The sequence below is a fragment of the Parasteatoda tepidariorum genome, chromosome 6 (genome assembly GCF_982258835.1).
Source record: "Parasteatoda tepidariorum strain Cologne lab strain chromosome 6, Ptep-v5.0, whole genome shotgun sequence".
Taxonomy (NCBI): Eukaryota; Metazoa; Arthropoda; class Arachnida; order Araneae; family Theridiidae; genus Parasteatoda; species Parasteatoda tepidariorum.
The window spans coordinates 68,639,418-68,661,046 of record NC_141760.1 but is presented as its reverse complement, the minus strand read 5'-3'; the positions used below and the strand labels follow the sequence as shown (position 1 = coordinate 68,661,046).

The following is a 21,629-nucleotide window of genomic DNA, read 5'->3' as shown; positions in this document are numbered from 1 at the left end:
GCTGAACCTAAAAAAGGATTGTAAATAAATGACGAAATAAATACGTAAATACTTAATGGAAAAAAATGAAAATGAATCATTACTGTGTTTGTGTTGAAAATGGTATTGAAAAAAGGTGTAATAGTAGATAATAAATGAACTGAAAAGAATCGAATTTATTTATTTTATTAAAGTTCGATTTTATATGAGCATTAGATTAGAAATGTAGAATTAATTACACAAAATCTGAATTCGTCTAAACTTTGTCTTAGATGAAATGATATTAATCACTCTAGGTAAGTTGACTAAATAAATTTGAAAGAGAAACCAAACTCATCATAGATAACCACAGGTTACCCTGGTTAAATGATATTATATGTATATTTAATTTTAAATTTCTTCAGTTGAGCTAGTTACTTATATAGTGGTAAATTTAATAGTATGTAGCCACTCACCGGAATAAAAAAACAAAACAAAAATTTGTGTATTAGTCGTCATGAATGATTGGTATGGTTATTTTTGGGTGCTTATCAATTTCAGAACAGGTAAAAAACGAATTCCATAGTAACTTTTTTACTCACCTATATTCGTAAAAGAGCTTCTCATTACCACGGTACTTATATAAGAGCAATATCAGTATTATTTAATACCCTATTTAATTCAACATCACTGGCGTCAATAATAATTTGGCAATTCTTTATAGCCTTCAAAAAAAGTATCGATATGAATTTGTCAATAATGACTATTAAAATATTGGTGTTGTTACTATTAATTTCGAGTATTACAATCGATTATTTTTTTAATTATTGAAAATTGAAGTAAAAAAATACTTTTGTAATAAAAATCTAAATTACGGGGGGATGTACTTTTTCGTATATGAAACCCATGAAGAAGGGCTGTAATTCTGCAACGCTGACGATTCTTAGTTAATTTTTATAATAGATACATATTGAAATATTTTTTTTCTTTCTGAAAGACTTGAGTAATGGAAAATAGACACTTATTTTGCTAGGAGAAATATAAAGAATTGCTATATTAATTACTCAAATAAATTGTGGTAATAATTTCTACTCATATTGCTTTAATTGAAGATTTTAGTAGGTACTTAAGATACTTGAATTTATACCAAGATATCTATTACATAGGCACTGTGAAAGTAAGTACTTACGGAGTATCGAAAGGGATAAGTACCGGAGAAAATTATTTTTTTACTGTTAGGAATTTACCTCCAGCAATAGAATTTAGTCAAAAGGTATAGATTATAGTTAATCTTTATTTCAATGAGATGAACTTTATTTTCTAGAATCATGTTTTGCTCAAACCATCGGGAAAGGCATATAATAACGAATAAAATAATTGCAGCTTAATAAATTCTGTTGGTATACTTCTATAGTTTTGTAATGTTGATCAGAACCAATTTGTTTCTTATTTACTGTATTTCAGCTCGTATGAAGAATGGGTATTTAACTAGTATATACTTTTTTTTCATCGAATGATAAAACACAAAACAATACGCTAAATACTACAAAAACCGATTATTTTTTTTATGTGCCTTCGAAATATTGGAAAATCAAAATGAGTTACAAGCAATCGCAGCTGTTATAAGATTTTTCTCCAATTTAAAAATCGTAGTTTTTACATGAAAGTCCATCACAAAAATTTTTTTTCGAGATAAAAGCACAATTTTGAAATTTGATGCTTCTTACTTTTCTATTCGATAAAAAAATGAACTTTATTTTTCTTTCTCTAAAATACAGAAAACTTCTTTTTTATTTTGATTGATATTTGTTTAGTCTTGAAAACTAATGGCGTAAGTTGATTTATCAATACTAATCAAGTCAACCTTATGCTATTTTAATCAAATAAACCGATTGATTTATAGCTGATTTAAAGATAGAACTATTTGTTTCTATATTAATCTATTGTTAATGGATATATATTGTTATTTTTATTTCTCACTATATTTCAATTCTCATGTAAAATGTAAACGATTTATCGCTAGGCATTTACACTCAACAGATATTTATCGTCAACGAGTTTTCAAATCTGGACACAACTCGAGATGCATGTTTACGAAAATGGATACAGCTCAAATACCATGCTTTGAAAATAAACATAGCTCAAAATGTGTACTACTGAACCTAGACGCAGCTCAGATTGTATGCTTAAGAAAATGAACTTAGCTATTTATAAAGACATAGCACTTGATTTCATTTTACAAACTTCTTTTCTGTGCATAATTCTTTTTTTTAAAAGTGCATTATTACTGAATGTAACTATAGTGAAATTAGAGAAATCTAAGTTTTCAATGATATAGTTTTCATCGTTATAAATCACCTAGTATATTTATTAAACAAGACTTTTTTTGAAAAGCTTTTAAAAACCAACTGTCGTTTTTACTAAGTTGTGGCGGAAACTATAAATGTACACCAGTTGTTGTTAATTAGTAGGAATTTAGAGTTATAGTTCAGAATTATGACTAAAAAGATATCGCTTGAAAAACTGCATATGCATTCTACCTAGCCAAACAGACCACGAAGCCCTTGATTGTAATTTAAAATCCAGCTACCTTTAATGACTCTATCTCTATTTTGGAAAATTTCTTCTTTTCTTTTATAGATTTTATAATACAAACTTTTATTTCTGTTAAAAGTTATTAACTGATCTGAAAAATATCCAGAATCAAGTTTGAATTTTTATTTAAAAAATATCAACCTGCGGAGTGGGTCGTTGAAGACCATTGGATTAGAAAAACCAGGACTTGACTTGTAAATGATTAGGCTAAGAATAATAAAAGTGAGATCAAAATTCCTCTCTTAGTTGTTAAATTCCGGTTAAAAACTTGAAGGATGCATTTTTTTGCTGCGTCATTTTTTACTAACACGGATTTCAAGCTGAGCCCTGAATTGAAAATTCACCACAGATATGCTAAACATTTGTGATAGAATATGTTTTGTTTGTCATGCAGTGCTGTCTTCAGAAATTAAGAAGAAAAATTCTAAGCAATAGACGATGACAGAAATTTGTCAAAACCATATGTTGATTTGTAAACAAATCAATTTAGACATTGATTGATTTGTGCAGCTTGTTTAAGATATTGTTTACTGTTTTTGAGAAACGCATCAGGTGCAATGAAAACATTTTTTCCTAATAAATGAGGTATAAATAGCAGATGATTCGATTCCATTTATTTATTCTCGTAATACATTCAATCAAGTGGTAAGTATTACTTTAACCTATTAGAATTAATATCTATTAACTCTTCTAGAATATTTACAGTGTTTTTATAATTACTTGCTTCTAACATATGAACTGATTCTGCATTGATTGGTAAGAGCAATTTAGAAAAATAATCTTGGTAATTTATTGATATCATACCAAACAATTTCCAAAAATAATTTAATGATATTTGTTTCTGATATTCAACCTTCTTTGCAATGTAAAGCTACGTATGGCTATTTTACACCAGGACAATCAAAACTTCAAATTTCCAATTTTATCCTGTTTTTCATCAATTATAGTTATATTTCATACTAAGATACTCCAGTTATTTATAGTTATTATATTTTTTTGACAAACATATTCCTGTCTCCGTCGCAAAACGTCACATGCTAGACAAAACCATTGAATTTATCAAAGATAATTTGATCAAATATTTTCAAACTTTTAACCATACAGTATTTTCTTTTAAATCCGTTTAAGTGTATTTATTTCATGCTAAGACAACGAAATCATATCTAGGAGTAAAAAAGCATGCCTATTGCAGCCTTTTAATTACGAACAACAAAAAATTTGAACTATCCGGTAATATGAAAAACTTTAAAGAGAGTTCAAGCACATCATTATACGTTGTTGTAACCTTAATACTTTGCCGAGGAATTTTTATTATTATGTAGCATTAAACATTTTGATTTGTTTACAAAACAGCAAGCTTCAACTTTTTATCTTATTAAAGTTACAGCACAAATATAAAATCTATTATTAAGCTTGCAGTGATATTATAATTTAATGTACAGTGGATAAAATGACCACCCAGAATAGCTTTTGATCTAATTATCGGATCTTAAAATTCAAGGAGTCATTTTTAATGGGATCCTGTGGCTGACCTCAAATATGCCAATTCATTAGCGCAGACATTACGAAGACATGCACAAAAGTGTATATTTTTTTTTGAATAAACGTACCTTTTCTAAAACGGATTTGAATTTATGATCCCCAAAATATAGGGTGTAACCGCAATGCAGTAGTCCAAAATGTTTGTTCAAGAGAGAAAAAAGTCGCATTTTAAAAATGGGATTTTTCAGGAACTATTTGACCGATTTCCTTTAAATATTGTATTTTGCCATGTAAAATTATATTCTGTAAAATGATGTGAAAAAAATTGTAAACCTTGCAATTCAAAATTTTTCCAACTAATATTAAATCAAATTATAATAAAAAAAAATTAAAATCATTTTTTGTATAGAATTATCTTTGGGGAAATGAATTTTATAATGGTGTGTAAAAAGTTTTCATATTACTTCTAAATTTCTCGAGATATGGCGTAAAACAAAAAAAAAGCAACATTATCATGAAGGGATTCAAACTCCGGACCAAACTATAGGGACTATATTTCCCAAATTGCGGCTACCCCCAACAATTTTGTGGGGATGGTGTGCAGATATCCGAAACCGTTGAAAAAAGTTATGTTTTTTCAGAGAAAGTACGTTTTGAGTCTGATTTCGTAACTTAAAATATCATATGCACTAATTAATCAGCATACTTGAGATCACCCTCGGCAACCATCAAGGATGAGTCCGTGAAGATCCGATCATTACATCGAAAGTTACTCCGAGTTAAGGCTAAAGAAAAGCGAGAAGGGCTGGTTCATTCCTCTCTTAGAGCTGAAGCTACAATTTCTCTCCTCATGACGTTTCTCCACACACAAATCTCGTAGATCGCAAGCAAAGATGTTTTGAAAACTCAGCATCATTCTCACTGTTAAAATGAGTTCGACTTTTTCTTGATATTAGCTTTCGAACTTTACCCAATTAACAAGTTATTTTCGTTCAAAAAAAGTTTCTTTGCATAATATTAAAACAAATACCATTTTAAACTGATAAAAATATTTTACTAGTTGTCGTAAATTACACTATAAATAGTCTATTTAAAAAGTTAAGTTTTAACTTTTATTAATTAAAAAAATTAAAGCATATATTGACACTTTTTTTAGCTACATATTGCTTGATAACAATAAGTTTGGTTAAATTTAGAGTCTTGATTTTAAAATATGCTGTCAATGGCAATTTGTTCATACTTATTAATTAAGAAACATCAAAAGTAAGCCCTAATTTCTGAAACAAAATAATAATTTAGGTTCCAAATAATATTAGACATTTTGCAATTGTTTAGAAATACTTAAATTTAAGAGAGTATAATTAATAGACATTAAAATTTAAGGGAATATAATTTAAAAAAATCATAAATATTTAGAATAACAACATTAAAAAATATGTTATGAAATTAGGAGAATTTTAACTATTAATTATTTATAAATTTCATTATAATTTTCTTGACTTCATCTATTTTTTGATTTTTTTGCCTGCCTTTTTTTTAAAGTAATATGAAGGTTTCTATTAAGATAGCGAATTCTTATAAAAAAGTCTTAAACGGCATAATAAACGTATTGCTGTTTTATAATAACTGGGTCATTTCGTTTGCAAAGTTGAATCGATTCGTTACATTGCGGTTCATTTACTTCAGGGAACGCCTGGAAAATTATATTTTTTCCTTTTGTGTTTCTATGAGAATTTTTGCAAGTTGCAATCGCGCAAACTGACATTTCGTTAATAATTTTAAATTTTTGCAATTCACTTCAAAAAACTAAAGAAAACCGTTATAGAAAACGAGAAATGTTTCGGAATTTGTCCCAAAGGAATACTCTAATATTAGTTAGAGCTAGTTAGACCGAATGCTCCAATAATATTTAAAGTAAGCTAAATCGAACGCGCCGTTCTTGGAGCAAAAGTGCAGGCTTTGCGCTGTTTTGACGTCACAGGAGGAAATCATAGCAAGGGCTTGGCGAGTTTTTCAGCCAGGACGTGAACCAGCACTTCTATTCTCTCTTTAACCCTAAGAGTGGCCCGTTTATTCACTGTACCTACAGTACTCCTGAGAGTGTATTGAATGGTTAAAGCTAAAAAATACTTTGAATTGAAAAAAGAAATTTTACTAACTGACGTACTTTAAAACAGCTATGTTCATGATTCTTTTTTATTACTTTTCAGAATTCCACAACATTAGAGAAAATGAACTGCTTCTCAGTGATGATATTGATCATGGTTTTTCTTCAATGTTATGCCGAAAGAGAAAGTAAATGCTTTTTTTCTCTTAAATTATGGAGTAATAAGTTTGAACGATTTAATTATATTAAGAACTGAATAGGATGGAATCTACAATTTTATAACAAAACATTCACATGCCTCTGCTCCAAATAATACACTGATACAGTTTTTTTACGATCCGATTTTTTTTCTTTGTTCAAACTCTTCATCACAATTGCAACTTACACTGTTTTTAAATATAATAATAAATATAATAATAATTTTTAAATAATTGGTTTTAAATACTTGTTCTTTCATCATATTCCATTCTTCTTATAATCTTCTTTTCTTTAAATACAAAAGGATGTAAGGATCTTACAAGTTATTACAGATCCATGTTTTGAGCTCTTAATGCCAATCATTACTTACTTTAGGAAAAGTTTTTCATAACATTAACAAAAAATCTCGTTTCCAGCTCCAAATTAAAATTTGAGAGTAATGATAAGCTATTAATTTAAGATGAAATTTAATTGACGACAAAAATCTATTCATTGAATTTCCAATATAAGTGATTTAAACTCACTCAGTTTTAACAAGCTCAGATTTATTGTCGCTAATAACAAATACATTATAATAACAGTATTATTAAAAACTAAATTTGCCCTGTGACACTAGACGCTTGTCTTAAAGTGTGCTAATAATTGATGATCCAGCGTAATTTTAATTTCCAATTTTGCAAAAAAGCATTGTATTGGTAGACCAGGTGACAAGGGAACTCCTAGATCGAGTATTGGGAGAAATTTTGAATTCGTGGAGGACATTTTAATGGAGCAAACCCGCATTTGCGTTACATGGAGAGGAAAAAAAAAGAGAACCTCCCATGGTTAGCCTGAAAGCAATGGGACTCTAACCCATGATCCCTGTACTACTGAGCATATATCATGTTATCACTGTGGTCGGTGCAAGCCCTATGCGGAATTCGTATCGACTGGGATTCAAGCCCGGTTCACCTCATTGGAAGCGAACTCTCTATCCCCTGAGCCTTCGCGACTCAATGTTTCAATTAGATCATCTCTCTAAAAATAATCATCCATATTAATTTTGCTTTTATTTTGAATGCATTAAATGTATGAAGTCGGATTAGGAGCCCACTCTGATAAAACATAAAAGGCATTGCTTATTTTAAGTAAACAGACAAATGGTAAACTAAATTTAGTTCAAAAACATGGTCAAATATGGAAGGATAACTGAATTATTAATGGTTTTTAAATCCAGTCTTTTACGAAGATAATAAAAATTGAAGACTTTTGACAGCAGTTTTTGAATCCTTTCTTGATTTATATTTACATAATTATGGCCCGTATCATTATCCTTATTTGAAATAAGAAAATTGTAGTTCGAATCTTATAAATAATTAAATTATTGCACTGTATAAAAATATATTACATTTACATACATTTGAAGTAATTAGTAATTTTTGACTTTATAGTGGTACCCCAAGAACCTGTTGATGACTGCGGACCTCAAGGTGGTTGCAGGTTCACACACAGCTCAGGTTTGTTTGTTTTTTTAAATAATCCGTTTTAAATACTTGTTCATTCATTATATTCCATTCTTCTTACAATTTTCTTTTTTTAAATACAAAAGGATGTAAGGATCTTACAAGGTATAATAGATCCATGTTTTAAGTGTGTAATGCTAAACATTACTTATTTTAAGGAAATATTTTCATAACATTGAAAAAAAAATCTCGTTCGCAGCTCCATATTACTATTTGACAGTATTGATACACTAATAATTTAAGATGAAATTTAATTGACGACAAAAATCTTTTCATTGAATTTCAATATAAGTGATTTAACCTCAGTTTCAAGAATCTCAGATTTATTGTTGCCAATAACAAATGTATTATAAAAACAATATTAAAAATAATCAAGTTTGCCTTGTGACACTAGACGTTCGTCTTAAAGTATACTAATAACTGATAGTCCAGCGTAAATTTAATTTCCTCTTAAGCAATTAATTTTGTATTGGCAGGCCAGGTATTTATTAGTAATGCAATACTTAGATATTTAGATTCGCGTTAATGGTACCAAATATTTATTAGTACTTTGAAAACTTTTAATAAAAATATAACCTTAAAACAAAAATTGCATTATATTAAAATATTTTGAGAAAATTGCATCCATGTCGATAACTAATTGATCGGGATTTTAGATTAAAAATGTTTCAAGGCTATAAGTTTTAGATTTAACTTTACAGAACGTTTTAAGTGTAGTATAGATGCTTATGCTTTTTTTATAAAGGAACAATAAACTTATTCTTAAGATTTCTACATGAGTTAAAATTCTAAAAATATTCAGATTAATATATTATATTTAGCTATTTCATAACCAGCACTGGAAAGGTGACCCAATTTTTATTTCACTAATATTAATGTTTACCTTCATAAACTAGCAAACTTAAGCCAACCTAAAGGACAAACATTCGTGTAGAAATGCTTTTAGGAACTAATTACGCATGTCCGACACAGAGAGCACAAGCATGGTGACTGTGATATCAATGCAACAACATATGTTTAAATTTTATTATTTTATAACCGTCGTTGCACCACCAACCCCATTTAATAGGTTTACGACTACTAATGGTCATCTCCGTGGCCTTCTAATTTTGAAAACTTTCTAGAAGTCAAGGGAACTCCTACATCGAGTATTGGGAGAAATTTCGCTGTTGTGAAGGACATTTTAATGGAGCTAACCCGCATTTGCGTTACATGGAGAGGAAGACCATGAGAACCTCTCACTGTTAGCCTGGCGCAAAGGGGACTCTAACCCATGATCCGTTGTTATCACTGTGGTCGGCGCGAGCCGAATGCAGAATTCGTATCGCGAGGATTCGCATCCGGTTCGCCTCATTGGAAGCGAACGCTCTGTAACCTGAGCCTTCGCGACTCAATGTTTCGAATGCATTACATTTAATGACGTCAGAGTCGGAGCACACTCTCTTACATAAAACATAAAATACATTGCATATTTTAAATAAACAGACAAATGATAAACTAAGTCTAGTTCAAAAATATGGGCAAATGTGGAAAGATAACTGAATCAATGGTTTTTAAATCCTATCTTTTGCAAAGATAATAAAAATTTAAGACTTTTATTTTTAAGCTCATATGTTTTACTTGCTATATTTTTGACAGTAGCTTTTAGCATCGATTCTTGATTTATAATGACATAATTACGGCCCGTCTCATGATCTTCATTTCAGATAAGAAAATTGTAGTTCTAATCTTATTAATAATTAATTTATTGCACTGTATTAAAATATATTACATTTAAATATATTTGAAGTAATTAGTAATTTTTGACTTTATAGTGGAACTCCAAGAACCTGTTGATGACTGTGGACCTCATGGTGGTTGCGGGTTCAAATTCAACCCAGGTTTGTTTTGTTTTTTTAAAAATAATCCGTTTTAAATACTTGTTCATTCATTATATTCCATTCTTCTTATAATTTTCTTTTTTTAAATACAAAAGGATGTCAGGATCTTACAATGTATAATAGATCCATGTTTTGAGTGTCTAATGCCAAACATTATTTATTTTAAGGAAATATTTTCATAACATTAAAAAAAAAAATCCCGTTCACAGCTCCATATTACTATTTGACAGTATTGATACACTAATAATTTAAGATGAAATTTAATTGACGACAACAATCTATTCATTGAATTTCAATATAAGTGATTTAAACTCCCTCATTTTCAAGAAGCTCAGATTTATTGTTGCTAATAACAAATGTATTATAAAAACTATATTAAAAATAATCAAGTTTGCCCTGTGTCACTAGACGTTCGTCTTAAAGTATACTAATAACTGATAGTCCAGCGTAATTTTAATTTCCCATTAAGCAATTAATTTTGTATTGGTAGACCAGGCATTTATCAGTAATGTAATACTTAGATATTTAGATTCCCGTTAATGGTACCAAATATTTATTAGTACTTTGAAAACTTTTAATAAAAATATAACTTTAAAACAAAAATTGCATTATATTCAAATATTTTGAGAAAATTGCATCCATGTCGATAATTATTTGATCGGGATTTTAGATTAAAATGTTTCAAGGCTATAAGCTTTAGTTTTAACTTTACAGAACGTTTTAAGTGTAGTATAGATGCTTATGCTTTTTTTTATAAAGGAACAATAAACTTATTCTTAAGATTTCTACATGAGTTAAAATTCTAAAAATATTCAGATTAATATATTATATTTAGCTATTTCATAACCAGCACTGGAAAGGTGACCCAATTTTTATTTCACTAATATTAATGTTCACCTTCGTAAACTAGCAAACTTAAGCCAACCTAAAGGACAAACATTCGTGTAGGAATGCTTGTAGGAACTAATTACGCATGTCCGACCCACAGAGCACAAGCACGGTGACTGTGATATCAATGCAACAACATATGTTTATTTTTTTTAATTTTATAACCGTCGTTGAACAGCCGACCGAATTTAATGGGTTTACGACTACTAATGGTCAACTCCGTGGCCTTCTAATTTTGAAATCTTTCTAGAAGACAAGGGAACTCCTAGATCGAGTATTGGGAGAAATTTCGCTGTCGTGAAGGACATTTTACTGGAGCTAACCCGCATTTGCGTTACATAGAGAGGAAGACCACGAGAACCTCCCACGGTTAGCCTGGCGCCGAAGGGACTCTAACCCATGACCTGTCTACCACTGAGGATATATCATGTTATCACTGTGGTCGGCGCGAGCCGAATGCAGAATTCGTATCGCGAGGATTCGCATCCGGTTCGCCTCATTGGAAGCGAACGCTCTGTAACCTGAGCCTTCGCGACTCAATGTTTCGTATGCATTAAATTTAATGACGTCAGAGTCGGAGCACACTCTGTTACATAAAACATAAAATACATTGCATATTTTAAGTAAACAGACAAATGATAAACTAAGTCTAGTTCAAAAATATGGGCAAATGTGGAAAGATAACTGAATCAATGGTTTTTAAATCCCATCTTTTGCAAAGATAATAAAAATTTAAAACAATATTTTTAAGTTGATATGTTTTACTTGCTATATATTTTTGACAGTAGCATTTAACATCGATTCTTGATTTATAATGACATAATTACGGCCCGTCTCATGATCCTTATTTCAGATAAGAAAATTGTAGTTCTAATCTTATTAATAATTAATTCATTGCACTGTATAAAAATATATTACATTTAAATATAGTTGAAGTAATTAGTAATTTTTGACTTTGTAGTGGTACCCCAAGAACCTGTTGATGACTGCGGACCTTATGGTTGTGGGCTCAAATCCAACCCAGGTTTGTTTTTTTTTTCAAATATTTGGTTTTAAATACTTGTTCATTCATTATGTTCCGTTTGTCTTATAATTTTATTTTTTTAAATGCAAAAGGGTGTTAGGATCATACAAGGTATAGTAGATCCTTGTTTTGAGCTTCGAAAGCAAAACATTATTTATTTTAAGGAAAGATTTTTATAACATTAAAAAAAAATCTCGTTTCCAGCTCCATATTACTATTTGACAGTAATGATACACTGAAAATTTAAGATGAAATTTAATTGACGACAAAAATCTATTCATTGAATTTCCATTGTAAGTGATTTCGACATCCTAATCGACCATATGATCCAATACGACCTGATCAGGCTTCATACACACAGTAACCTTACTACCTCTTATACCAACAATGCGCAAGGCAACCCAGACTTTACCATTGGTAACCGCGAGGGTGAAACTTTAGTCAATGACTGGTTCATAAGTGGCGAACATAATGCGAGCAACCATAGATACATCATTTTCAACGTAAACCAAGAAACTATTCAACCAACATCCAACAGACTCAAAACAAACTTCGGTAATCATAAGAAATTCACACGACTAATTAAAAACAATGCACACAGTCTCAACACAGAATGCGAAGCAACTGCAACAGCAACATAATTAGATAAGGCTACACCACTGTCGCAGAGCTTCGGTCGGCGTTCTGCGCATGCGCACTGGGTACCTACATCTATTGCCCACGCACTGACGCTATTGCAGTCTTATTCTTCTTGTTTACGTTGTTTACTGAGTGTTTAAGACGCCTCCGATAATCGTGAGTCCCGCTGACTGTGAACTGCGGACTGTTATAAGATTTCTTAGTGCTAAAGGCCCAAAACCGATTGATATTCATCGTGAGATCTGTGCAGTTTATGGACAAAACATTATGAGTGATGGAATGGTAAGAAAGTGGGTGAGAGCAATTAAAGAAAGCTGCACAAATGTGCATGGTGAACAACGGAGTAGGCGTCCTTCAGTAGTTAATAAAAAAGTTTGGTGCAGGAAGTGGACAATAAGGTTAGAGAAAACAGACGCTTCACGATTTCCTCCTGGTGTTTTGACTTTCCTAATGTAGTGTTTTGTATATCATTGTGATCGAGCACTTGAATTACCGAAAATTGTGCTCACGCTGAGTACCAAAAATGTTGACGGATGAGCACAAAACTAACCGTTTAGGCAGTGCATTGACATTCCTTGAACGGTACCACAACGACGGTGATGATTTCTTAAGCCAAATTGTTACGGGCGATGAAACATGGGTGGCCTACGTCACACCAGAATCAAAGCAACAGTCCATGGAAAGGCGGCGTTTAGATTCACACAGAAAAGTAAAGTTTAAGCAAACAATTTCTGCTCGGAAAGTCATGCGCACAGTTTTTTGAGACAGAAAAGTAGTATTGATTGTAGAATTTATGCTTCATAATGAGATAATCAATGCAGCAGCTTATTGTCAGGCATTTAACTATCTGCGCCGTTCTACTCAGAACAAAAGACGAGGCAATTTGAGGAAGGGCATCGTTGTGCTGCATGACAATGTTTGTCCGCATGTGGCTAATCAGGTCAAATATCTCAGCACATCTTTAAAATGAGAAACTCTAGATCATCCTCCATACAACCCTGATCTAGCCCCTAGTGACTACCATCTGTTCCTGCACTTGAAAAAACACCTAGGCGGTCAGCGTCTTAGAGACGATGACGAAGTCAAAACAGTTGTGATGCAGAGGCTAAGTAGTCAGGTGGCAGACTTCTATGAGGAGGGTATTCAAAAACTGGCACAACGTTATGACAAGTGCCTCAATGGTAAAGGAAATTATGTAGAAAAGAAGATTAAGGTACAGGCTTCCATGTAAAAATAAAAGTATTGAGATATCTTTGCACGTCTTCTTTTAATTTCAAAACGGTACTTACTTAAAAAACGCGCCTCGTATTATATTTAGCTATTTTATAACCAGCACTGGAAGGCCGAACCAATTTTTATTTCACTAATATTAATATTCACCTTCGTAAACTGAAAAACTTAAGTCAACCTAAAGGATAAACTTTCGTGTAGGAATGCTTTTGCGAACTAATTACGCTGGTCTTACACAGAGAGCACAGGCCTGTGATATCAATGCAACAACATATGTTTAAATTTTTGATTTTATAGCCGTCGGTAAACAGCAGACACAATTTTATGGGCTTACGACTACTAATGTTCCAATCCATTGCCTTCTAATTTTTAACCCAATCCAGAAGACAAGGGAACTCCTAGATTGACTATTGGGAGAAATTTTGCCTTCGTGGAGAACATTTTGATGGAGCTTTATCCGCATTTGCGTTACATGGAGAGGAAGAACACGAGAACCTCCAACGCTTAGCCGGACTCCAAGAGGACTCTAACACATGATCCGTCTACCACTCAGGATATATCATGTTAAAACTGTGGTCGGCGCGAGCCGGATGCGGAATTCGTATCGACTGGGATACGAACCCGGTTCGCCTCATTGGAAGCGAAAGTTGCATCTCATGAGACTTCGCGACTTAATGTTTCAATTACATCATCTCTCTAAAAAGAATCATCCAGAGTATTTTTTTTTCATTTGAGTGCATTAAAATTAATGAAGTCCGAGACGGTACCCGCTCTGTTACATAAAACATAAAATGCATTACATATTTTATGTAAACAGTCAAAAGGTAAACTATGACTAGTCCAAAAATATGGGCAAATATGGAAGGATAACTGAATTATTAATGGTTTTTAAATCCTGTCCATAACAAAGATAATAAAAATTTAAGACTTTCATTTTTAAGTTGATATGTTTTACTTGCTACATTTTTGACAGTAGCTCTTTGCATCGATTCTTGATTTATAATCACATAATTGTGGCCCGTCTCATGATCCTTATTTCTGATAAGAAAATGGTAGTTCAAATCTTATTAATAATTAATTTATTGCTCTGTATAAATATGTTGCATTTAAATAATATTTGAAGTAATTTGTAATTTTTGACTTTATAGTGGTACCCCTAGATGATGAGGACTGCAGATCCGATGGTTGCCGGTTCAAATCCCCCGCAGCGTATGGATGTTTCTTTCACTCTCTGTGTGTCCTATGTCCTTTCTTCTTTGTGATAGCGTGAATGTAACCCTCCCTATAAGAGGGTACGTGTTTGTATGACGTTGGCGATGCTGCTCCACCGCCAAGTCTTAGCCATAGGTGCCCACTGGGAATCGATAAGAGAGTAGCAGTTCTGGTATTTTTGAGGCCAATGAGAAATTGACCCAAGTGCTTGCCATTAACCAAAAAAAAAAAAAAAAAGAATAATTCATCCTTTTTATTAGTGGCATTGTTTCCTTGCATGAAAGTATTCAACTAAGTACTTTTCGAACTAACTTCATCTTTTTCCATTGTAGTAAAACTTCCTATAATTTCAAAATAACTTACATAATATGAATAGAAATAACGAATTCTAAACAATTGTTTGAATTAATTTGTAATAACACTCATAGATCGATAATAATTTTTTCAGTAATTTTCACCTAGTTTTTAATACAAAAAATGTATATATACAATAAAATCACTTATGAGTTTTATGAAGTAAATGATAAAAAACGAAAAATATAAATGATATTGTAATTTTATTATATATTTGCTATATATTTAATAAGCTACACAATTATACAAGAAAACACATGCGAAAGACTATTACAATTGTAAGCAATAAATGCTTATAGATAGTTTCTTAAAATACAGTTGATTAAGGAAGTTTGAGATATTTTTAAATATTTACGTAATCTCAATAGTGTTATTGAAATTCTAAACGTTATAACTTTCCTTTCGGAGAGCAATGAAATATCACAGAATCGAATCGAATGTAGGGTTAAATAGTTCAAATCTAAAAAATGATATACTGCTCCAAAAAAAATGATTTTTTCAAATAAAGTATCATAAATTTGAGATAATTTTTTCTTTGATAAAGTGATGTAAAATTATCTAAAAATTTTCTGTGATTCTATGTTTACTCAAGATAAAAGCAACAAAAAAACTTCAAGCATCAAACGTTATAAAAACATCAACATATAGCTCTTTAATGAACATTTTTCAATTTTTTGTTTGAATTTTATTTTGTAGCTCTAAATTTATTAATTGTTCAGATTTATACAACTTCTTCTTATATTGTCAAAATGATATTACTTTTCTTTTCAGTGACCAATAAGATATGAGTTTTCAGCCACATAAAATTTTTACGAGAAGGAACAAGGTGTAATTCCTCCTGTGTTGAAATTCCAACAAATGATTATTGCATGAACTGTTGGAAAGCTGGTTAATTCATACTAATGTATTGGTGATAATATTCAACAAAATATATCTGGTGTCAATGATGCTATTTATAAACATTGATATTAAGGAATCTAATAAAAATTTATGTTAAATTAAATTGAGTATGTACTTATTTTTAAATATTAATCAACTTCAAAAATTCTTTTACGAGTGTTTTTATTCATAATTTTGCGGAGAAACAGTGAACACGGGTAGCAAGTTTCGAATTCTGAGCCCCTTTAATGACTCGCTCACCTACTTAGCATTATCTAAAATTCGATTTAAATATATATATATATATATATATATATATATATATATATATATATACACCGAAGAGCCATTACATTATGACCACCCTCCATCTATAACAATTGGCTCGCCCAGGTTTTCATGGTTTCTCGCCCAGGAACAATGTTTTCATGGGGCACATTACGACCCATAATTCTCATAGAGCAATCCCTGACGCCTGTAAGCTACTTGAGCATAGTTGCAGATCAGGTTTACCCATTCAGGGCAACAGGTTTTCCTGCGGGGGACGGTGTTTACCAAAAGGATAATGGACCATGTCATAAGGGTCGAATCGTCAAGGAGCATTCCAGTGACTTTCAAGTCATGTCTTGGCCCCCAAATTCACCTGACCTTAATCCAATAGAGCATTTGAGGTCCTACTTGGAAAACCAAAATAGCGTGCTGACACGCTACCACCACGCAATGTGAGAGAATTGCAGAACCAGTTGTTGAGCGCGTGGTTCCAGATTCCTCAGACTACCTATCAGCACCTTGTGGAATCAATGCCACCGATGTTACTAGCAGTTTTGAGGGCTAAAGGTGGACCTACATGTTATAAGCAGGGTGGTCATAATGTAATGGCTCTTCGGTATATATATATATATATATATATATATATATATATATATATATATATATATATATATATATATATATATATATATATATATATATATATATATATATATATATATATATATATATATATTAATTTTGAACTTTTTTTTATATTTAGGTAAAAAAATTTTAAAAGAAATAAAATTTTTCATTATCTATGCGACCACCTACATCCAAGAGGAAAATTTCCAAAAAATAGAGCGAGTCCTTAAAAGCCGCTGGAGTCCTTAACAGCCGAGTCCTTCAAAACTTATATAACACTTTTGATTAACTGAAGAACATTTTTAAATAAATCAGCGTAAATTATTAAACAATAGACCGTAATGAATTTGAATTTAGATGGTTATTTTGATGCTATATTTAAAACTGTCTTTTGGTAGCACACAGCTATTTAAAAATACCTTTTGGTACCACATGCTTGTGGTACCGGAGATTTAGTAATTTTGTATTGATGCCTCAGGTCCTTGATGCTAATTTAGCTAGATTAATATGTATTTTTGTGTCCTTTGTCCCTAGCGATTTAATATGCCTTAGAAAATTAGTGTGGTGGTCAGAGACGACACCTAAGTATTTAATTGAATTTTCTGATTTAATTAATTGATTATTAATGCGGACTATGGGGGGCGTTGCTTAAATGGGTTCTTAAAAGTCAAAAAGTTACATTTGTTTATCGATAGATTTAAGGTGATATTTGGAGCAAAAGTCGTTAAGGAAAGTCAAGGCTTCGTTAGCATTAGCTTCTAGCTCTTTACCCGCTTTACCTGTTATTATGAACTCATAGTCGTCAACAAAGGCTATTCGCGATCGCAACGCTCGAGAACGCCCTCTAGCGGGAGCCTGCAAATATCGGACATTAATTTATCACGTTTTCATTCAGTTCCACCAGAATCACAGGCAGATTCGGTCGCCATTTTCTTTGCACGAAATAAGAAGCAAAATTTCCCTAAGGAAAAAGCCGAAAAACTTGAAAAAATTCTCCAGAACATTGTTAAATCTTTCAGAAACAGAAAACGCCAAACATTTGAAGAAAATTCCTCAATAATTTTCAACTTCTATTATCAACAAACTTGCAACTGATAACTTCCGATTTCGCTATCGCATACTGTTACAGATGTGTGTTTTAAGGTAAAATGCATTTCTTCTGTCTTCAATTCATTACAAATTAAACTGAAGTCAACATTGCTTTCGTCATTCCAATAAATAAATATGAATTCAGAACGTCAAGAACAGCAATTGTTATAGAATATTCTTCTTTGTTACAGAACGGTATATATTTCTGTATCTATATAATTCGGAAAACAACAATAAAGAATCATCCAAATTACTTGAAATAGTGCTGATGATTAATAAATTTTTTATCGTTTTCTTGGTAAGTATTTTTTGTTTTGAAAGAATAGATAATTTCAACTAGAATTCAGCTGTTCTGTTTTTAAGATACATTCAAATTCATATCGAGATCTTACAATTATAAAATTTTGATGTGTGGTATGTTATCTAAAAGTAATAAAGGGATAATCAATGTACATATTATTTGAAAATAAAACTTTCAAACGAAGAACATTTCATTCGGAATTCTGCGGATTTATAAAGAAGGTAAGTGTCATGATTTTTATAAAAAAAAATTAGCTTGTACATTTTTTTTTCTTCTTATTTGATGATAGTTCTCTACAGAATGCTTTTTTACGTCTGATTAAGAACTATAAGAATAAAAAGAGAAACAATATGGAAGTTTTTTATTTCAATATGAGGAATTTTTAAAATCGTTTTTTTTTATCCTAAGAATTCTTTATTTTACGCTATTTAGTTTATAATTTTTTGATAAAAATTGTTGTTAAAATAATTGTTTTGAAAAATTAAATGGTATAAAATTATGTGCTAATGTATACTTCTTGCATATTCTAATGTTTGAAGTAATATGATTCAAAAAAGTATGGAATAACAATTCGGTACTTACGTAATAACGCCACTACAACTACAACTACAGATTTGGCGGTTTTTAAGTACGTATTAAGTATTTAAAATTAAAGTAGTTTATTGGATTTCGGTGGACAAAATGGGCAAAATATTTCGCACCTGAAAAAATAAAATTGCATCTTGTTCTATTTTTGGCAAATCCCAAAGACGCATTTTCGTAGGACTAAAAAATGGTAACAAAAATCGAAGAACAAATTATTTTGGAATTTGGAATAAAGCAGGTAAGTGTTAATTTTGATAGAATAAAAAATTTTACTTTTAAGTAATTTTTTTCTTATTTGATGATAGTTTTCTATAGAATGGTTTTCTGCGTCCGATTATGAATCAAAAAAGAAAAAACGTGAAAGTTGTTTGTTTTAATGTAAGGAATTTTTAGAATTGGGTCTTTCTTTTTTGCTTTCTATCGAAAGAATTCTTTATTTTACCTTTTTTAGTTTCCAAATAATGATTTTTATTGAAACTTGAAATTTTTTAATAAAGATTGTTGTCAGAAAACCTTTTTTACTAAATTAAATTTAATAAAATTATGAGGCTTATGTATACTTTTTGTTCATTTTAATTTTTGAACTAATATGATTCTTAAAACTATGGAATGTAAAGTTTAAATAGGCCTTTCATGTTATATCATTAAATATAGTAAAACTATTTTTCGGGCATTAGGTTTTAACTCTTAAAAGAATATACATATTTTTTTCTGTTTATTTGCAAATATTTTTCCGATGTGTTTTGTATATTCCTTCTCTAAAAAAAAAAGATACCATTTTGTTTTCGTTTGCATAAGAAAGCATACTAAACATTTTTCGTTTTTAAATTTAATTAGACACGATAAAAAAGGAACGTTGTAATGGTACACGCTACATTAAAGACGACTCTAGAGTAAATGAATGACTGTTCATATAGAAATCGCAGGTATTAGTCTCATACAACAACGCCCCCTATAGTTCGTTGCGATCGTGAATTGTTGTTTCGTTGTCGTGTTTAAAATCCTGCAAGAAAATGACCGCGATAATTACCCACAGGAGTGGGCCTAAGCATGAACAAGCTGTGGACAGCCCTATTACGTGTTCAATTTAGTTATTCCTAGACCGACGTCGAATTCTATTCATCTGTTTGTGAGGTAACTGTTAATTAGATTAATTAGTTGTTTAGAACCGTCTAATTCGATTAATCTATTGATAATTTGGTCCCAGTGAATTGAGTCGAAGGCTGCCTTAATGTCTGACGAGATCAACATTTCGTATAATTTATTTTTGCAATTTTTATTCTTTTTTGCTGTTAGCGACTAATTTATAACTATTTTTAGTGCTGATTCTGTCGATCTGATTTCTCGGAAGCCGAATTGGTAGTTACTTAGATTGTTATTGATTTCTAAATTATGGGTTAGTCGTTGTTGAATAATTTTTTCTAGTAATTTGCCTAGTGTTGGTAGTAGGCATACCGGTCGGTACACGTCTGGTTGAGTAGGTTCTTTGAAAGGTTTGGCAAAGTACACCACGGTGGCTGATTTGAGGTTATTTGGAAGGTGATTTAAAGTTAGACATTTATTGATCCATTTGATTAGTATGATACGATCGCCATCGAATACGCGCCTCCAAATCATAAAATTTAGGCCGTCTGGAATTGAATTGAATTGAATGTGGGGTTTAGTGGCACAAGGTCCAAAAAAGGACATACTGAGTCAAACACACGGTTTTAAAAACAGATAGGTTAAGTAAACCACACGTATAAAATCAGATAAGATAATGAAAATTCTAAAACAATGTTGTAAAGTTACGTACATTAAAATCAATAAAACTGCATGGTAGATTTACTAAAACACTAAATAGTATAAAACAATTATATACAACTTAAAATTCCAATAGTGCGCAAGAATGCAAGAATGTTAGGATGGTGATTCTTATCTAACAAGTCTTTTATATATAAAATAGTGCTTTCAAAAAAGGGAAGGCGTTGTTGGTTAAAACATGGGCAAGCGATTAAAATATGATGAATTTAAAGTGAAACGTTACAAGTATTGCATCGAGGAGGCAGTTCTCCGAACAGCAAGTGAAGATGAGTCAGCCGAGTATGTCCTATACGTAGACGGGTGAGCTTGACATCTGCTCCGCGCAATTGCAACACAGGCCAAGGCTCTAGCGCGGATTTAATTGTGTGCAGTTTGTTTTCAATTTGTAAATCCCAGTGTTGCTACCACAAAGATATAGTAAACTGCCGTATATAATTCTTCATGTCTGAAATGGGGACTGATAGTGTTAATGGAGTCGTAGCAGATCGGGCAGCAGAGTCACCCATGTCATTACCTGAAATACCAACATGACTGGGAATCCAACAAAATAAAATCCTTAAACCACTTTTGTGAAGACTAACTAACAGATGTTTAATGATACATAAAATAGGGTGAGTTTCGTTGTTTACATGATTATTCAGCTGACGTAAAACACTTAGGCTGTCAGAGTAAATGCAAAACTTTCGTGCGGTTAGTGATGAGATAAGTCGTAGAGCTATGAGAATGGCCACAGCTTCGGCAGTAAATACAGAGCATATGGCAGGTATGATATAACTGTATGTTCGATCAGCTATAATGATTCCATATCCAACATGCCCTGGAGATTTTGACCCATCCGTAAAAACGGAAACATACTGAGAATACTCATGACGATGAGACATAAATAGCTGAATATACACGCTAGGAGATATACTGGATTTTCTGTATGAAGCAAATGGAGAATAAAAGTGATATGACGGAATAATCCAATTTTTGTTAAGAAAGTGATCGGTTGATTGAGATGGTG

At 31.4% G+C, this 21,629-nt stretch overlaps 1 protein-coding gene across 7 annotated transcripts in view; it reads left to right on the top strand.

Annotated features, from left to right (window-relative positions):
* LOC107452869 (uncharacterized) overlaps positions 1–21,629 on the top strand; it is a 133,777-nt gene that overhangs the window by 11,217 nt on the left and 100,931 nt on the right. For 5 of the 7 annotated variants that reach the window (XM_087166002.1, XM_087165998.1, XM_087166001.1 and 2 more), the window contains exons 2-5: positions 6,246–6,330; positions 7,771–7,836; positions 9,657–9,722; positions 11,572–11,634. In XM_087166002.1, the coding sequence (XP_087022128.1) occupies positions 6,246–6,330; positions 7,771–7,836; positions 9,657–9,722; positions 11,572–11,634 (280 nt within the window). The remainder of the gene's footprint in view (positions 1–6,245; positions 6,331–7,770; positions 7,837–9,656; positions 9,723–11,571; positions 11,635–21,629) is intronic. The other 2 variants (XM_087166000.1, XM_087166003.1) reach the window with 2 other exon arrangements.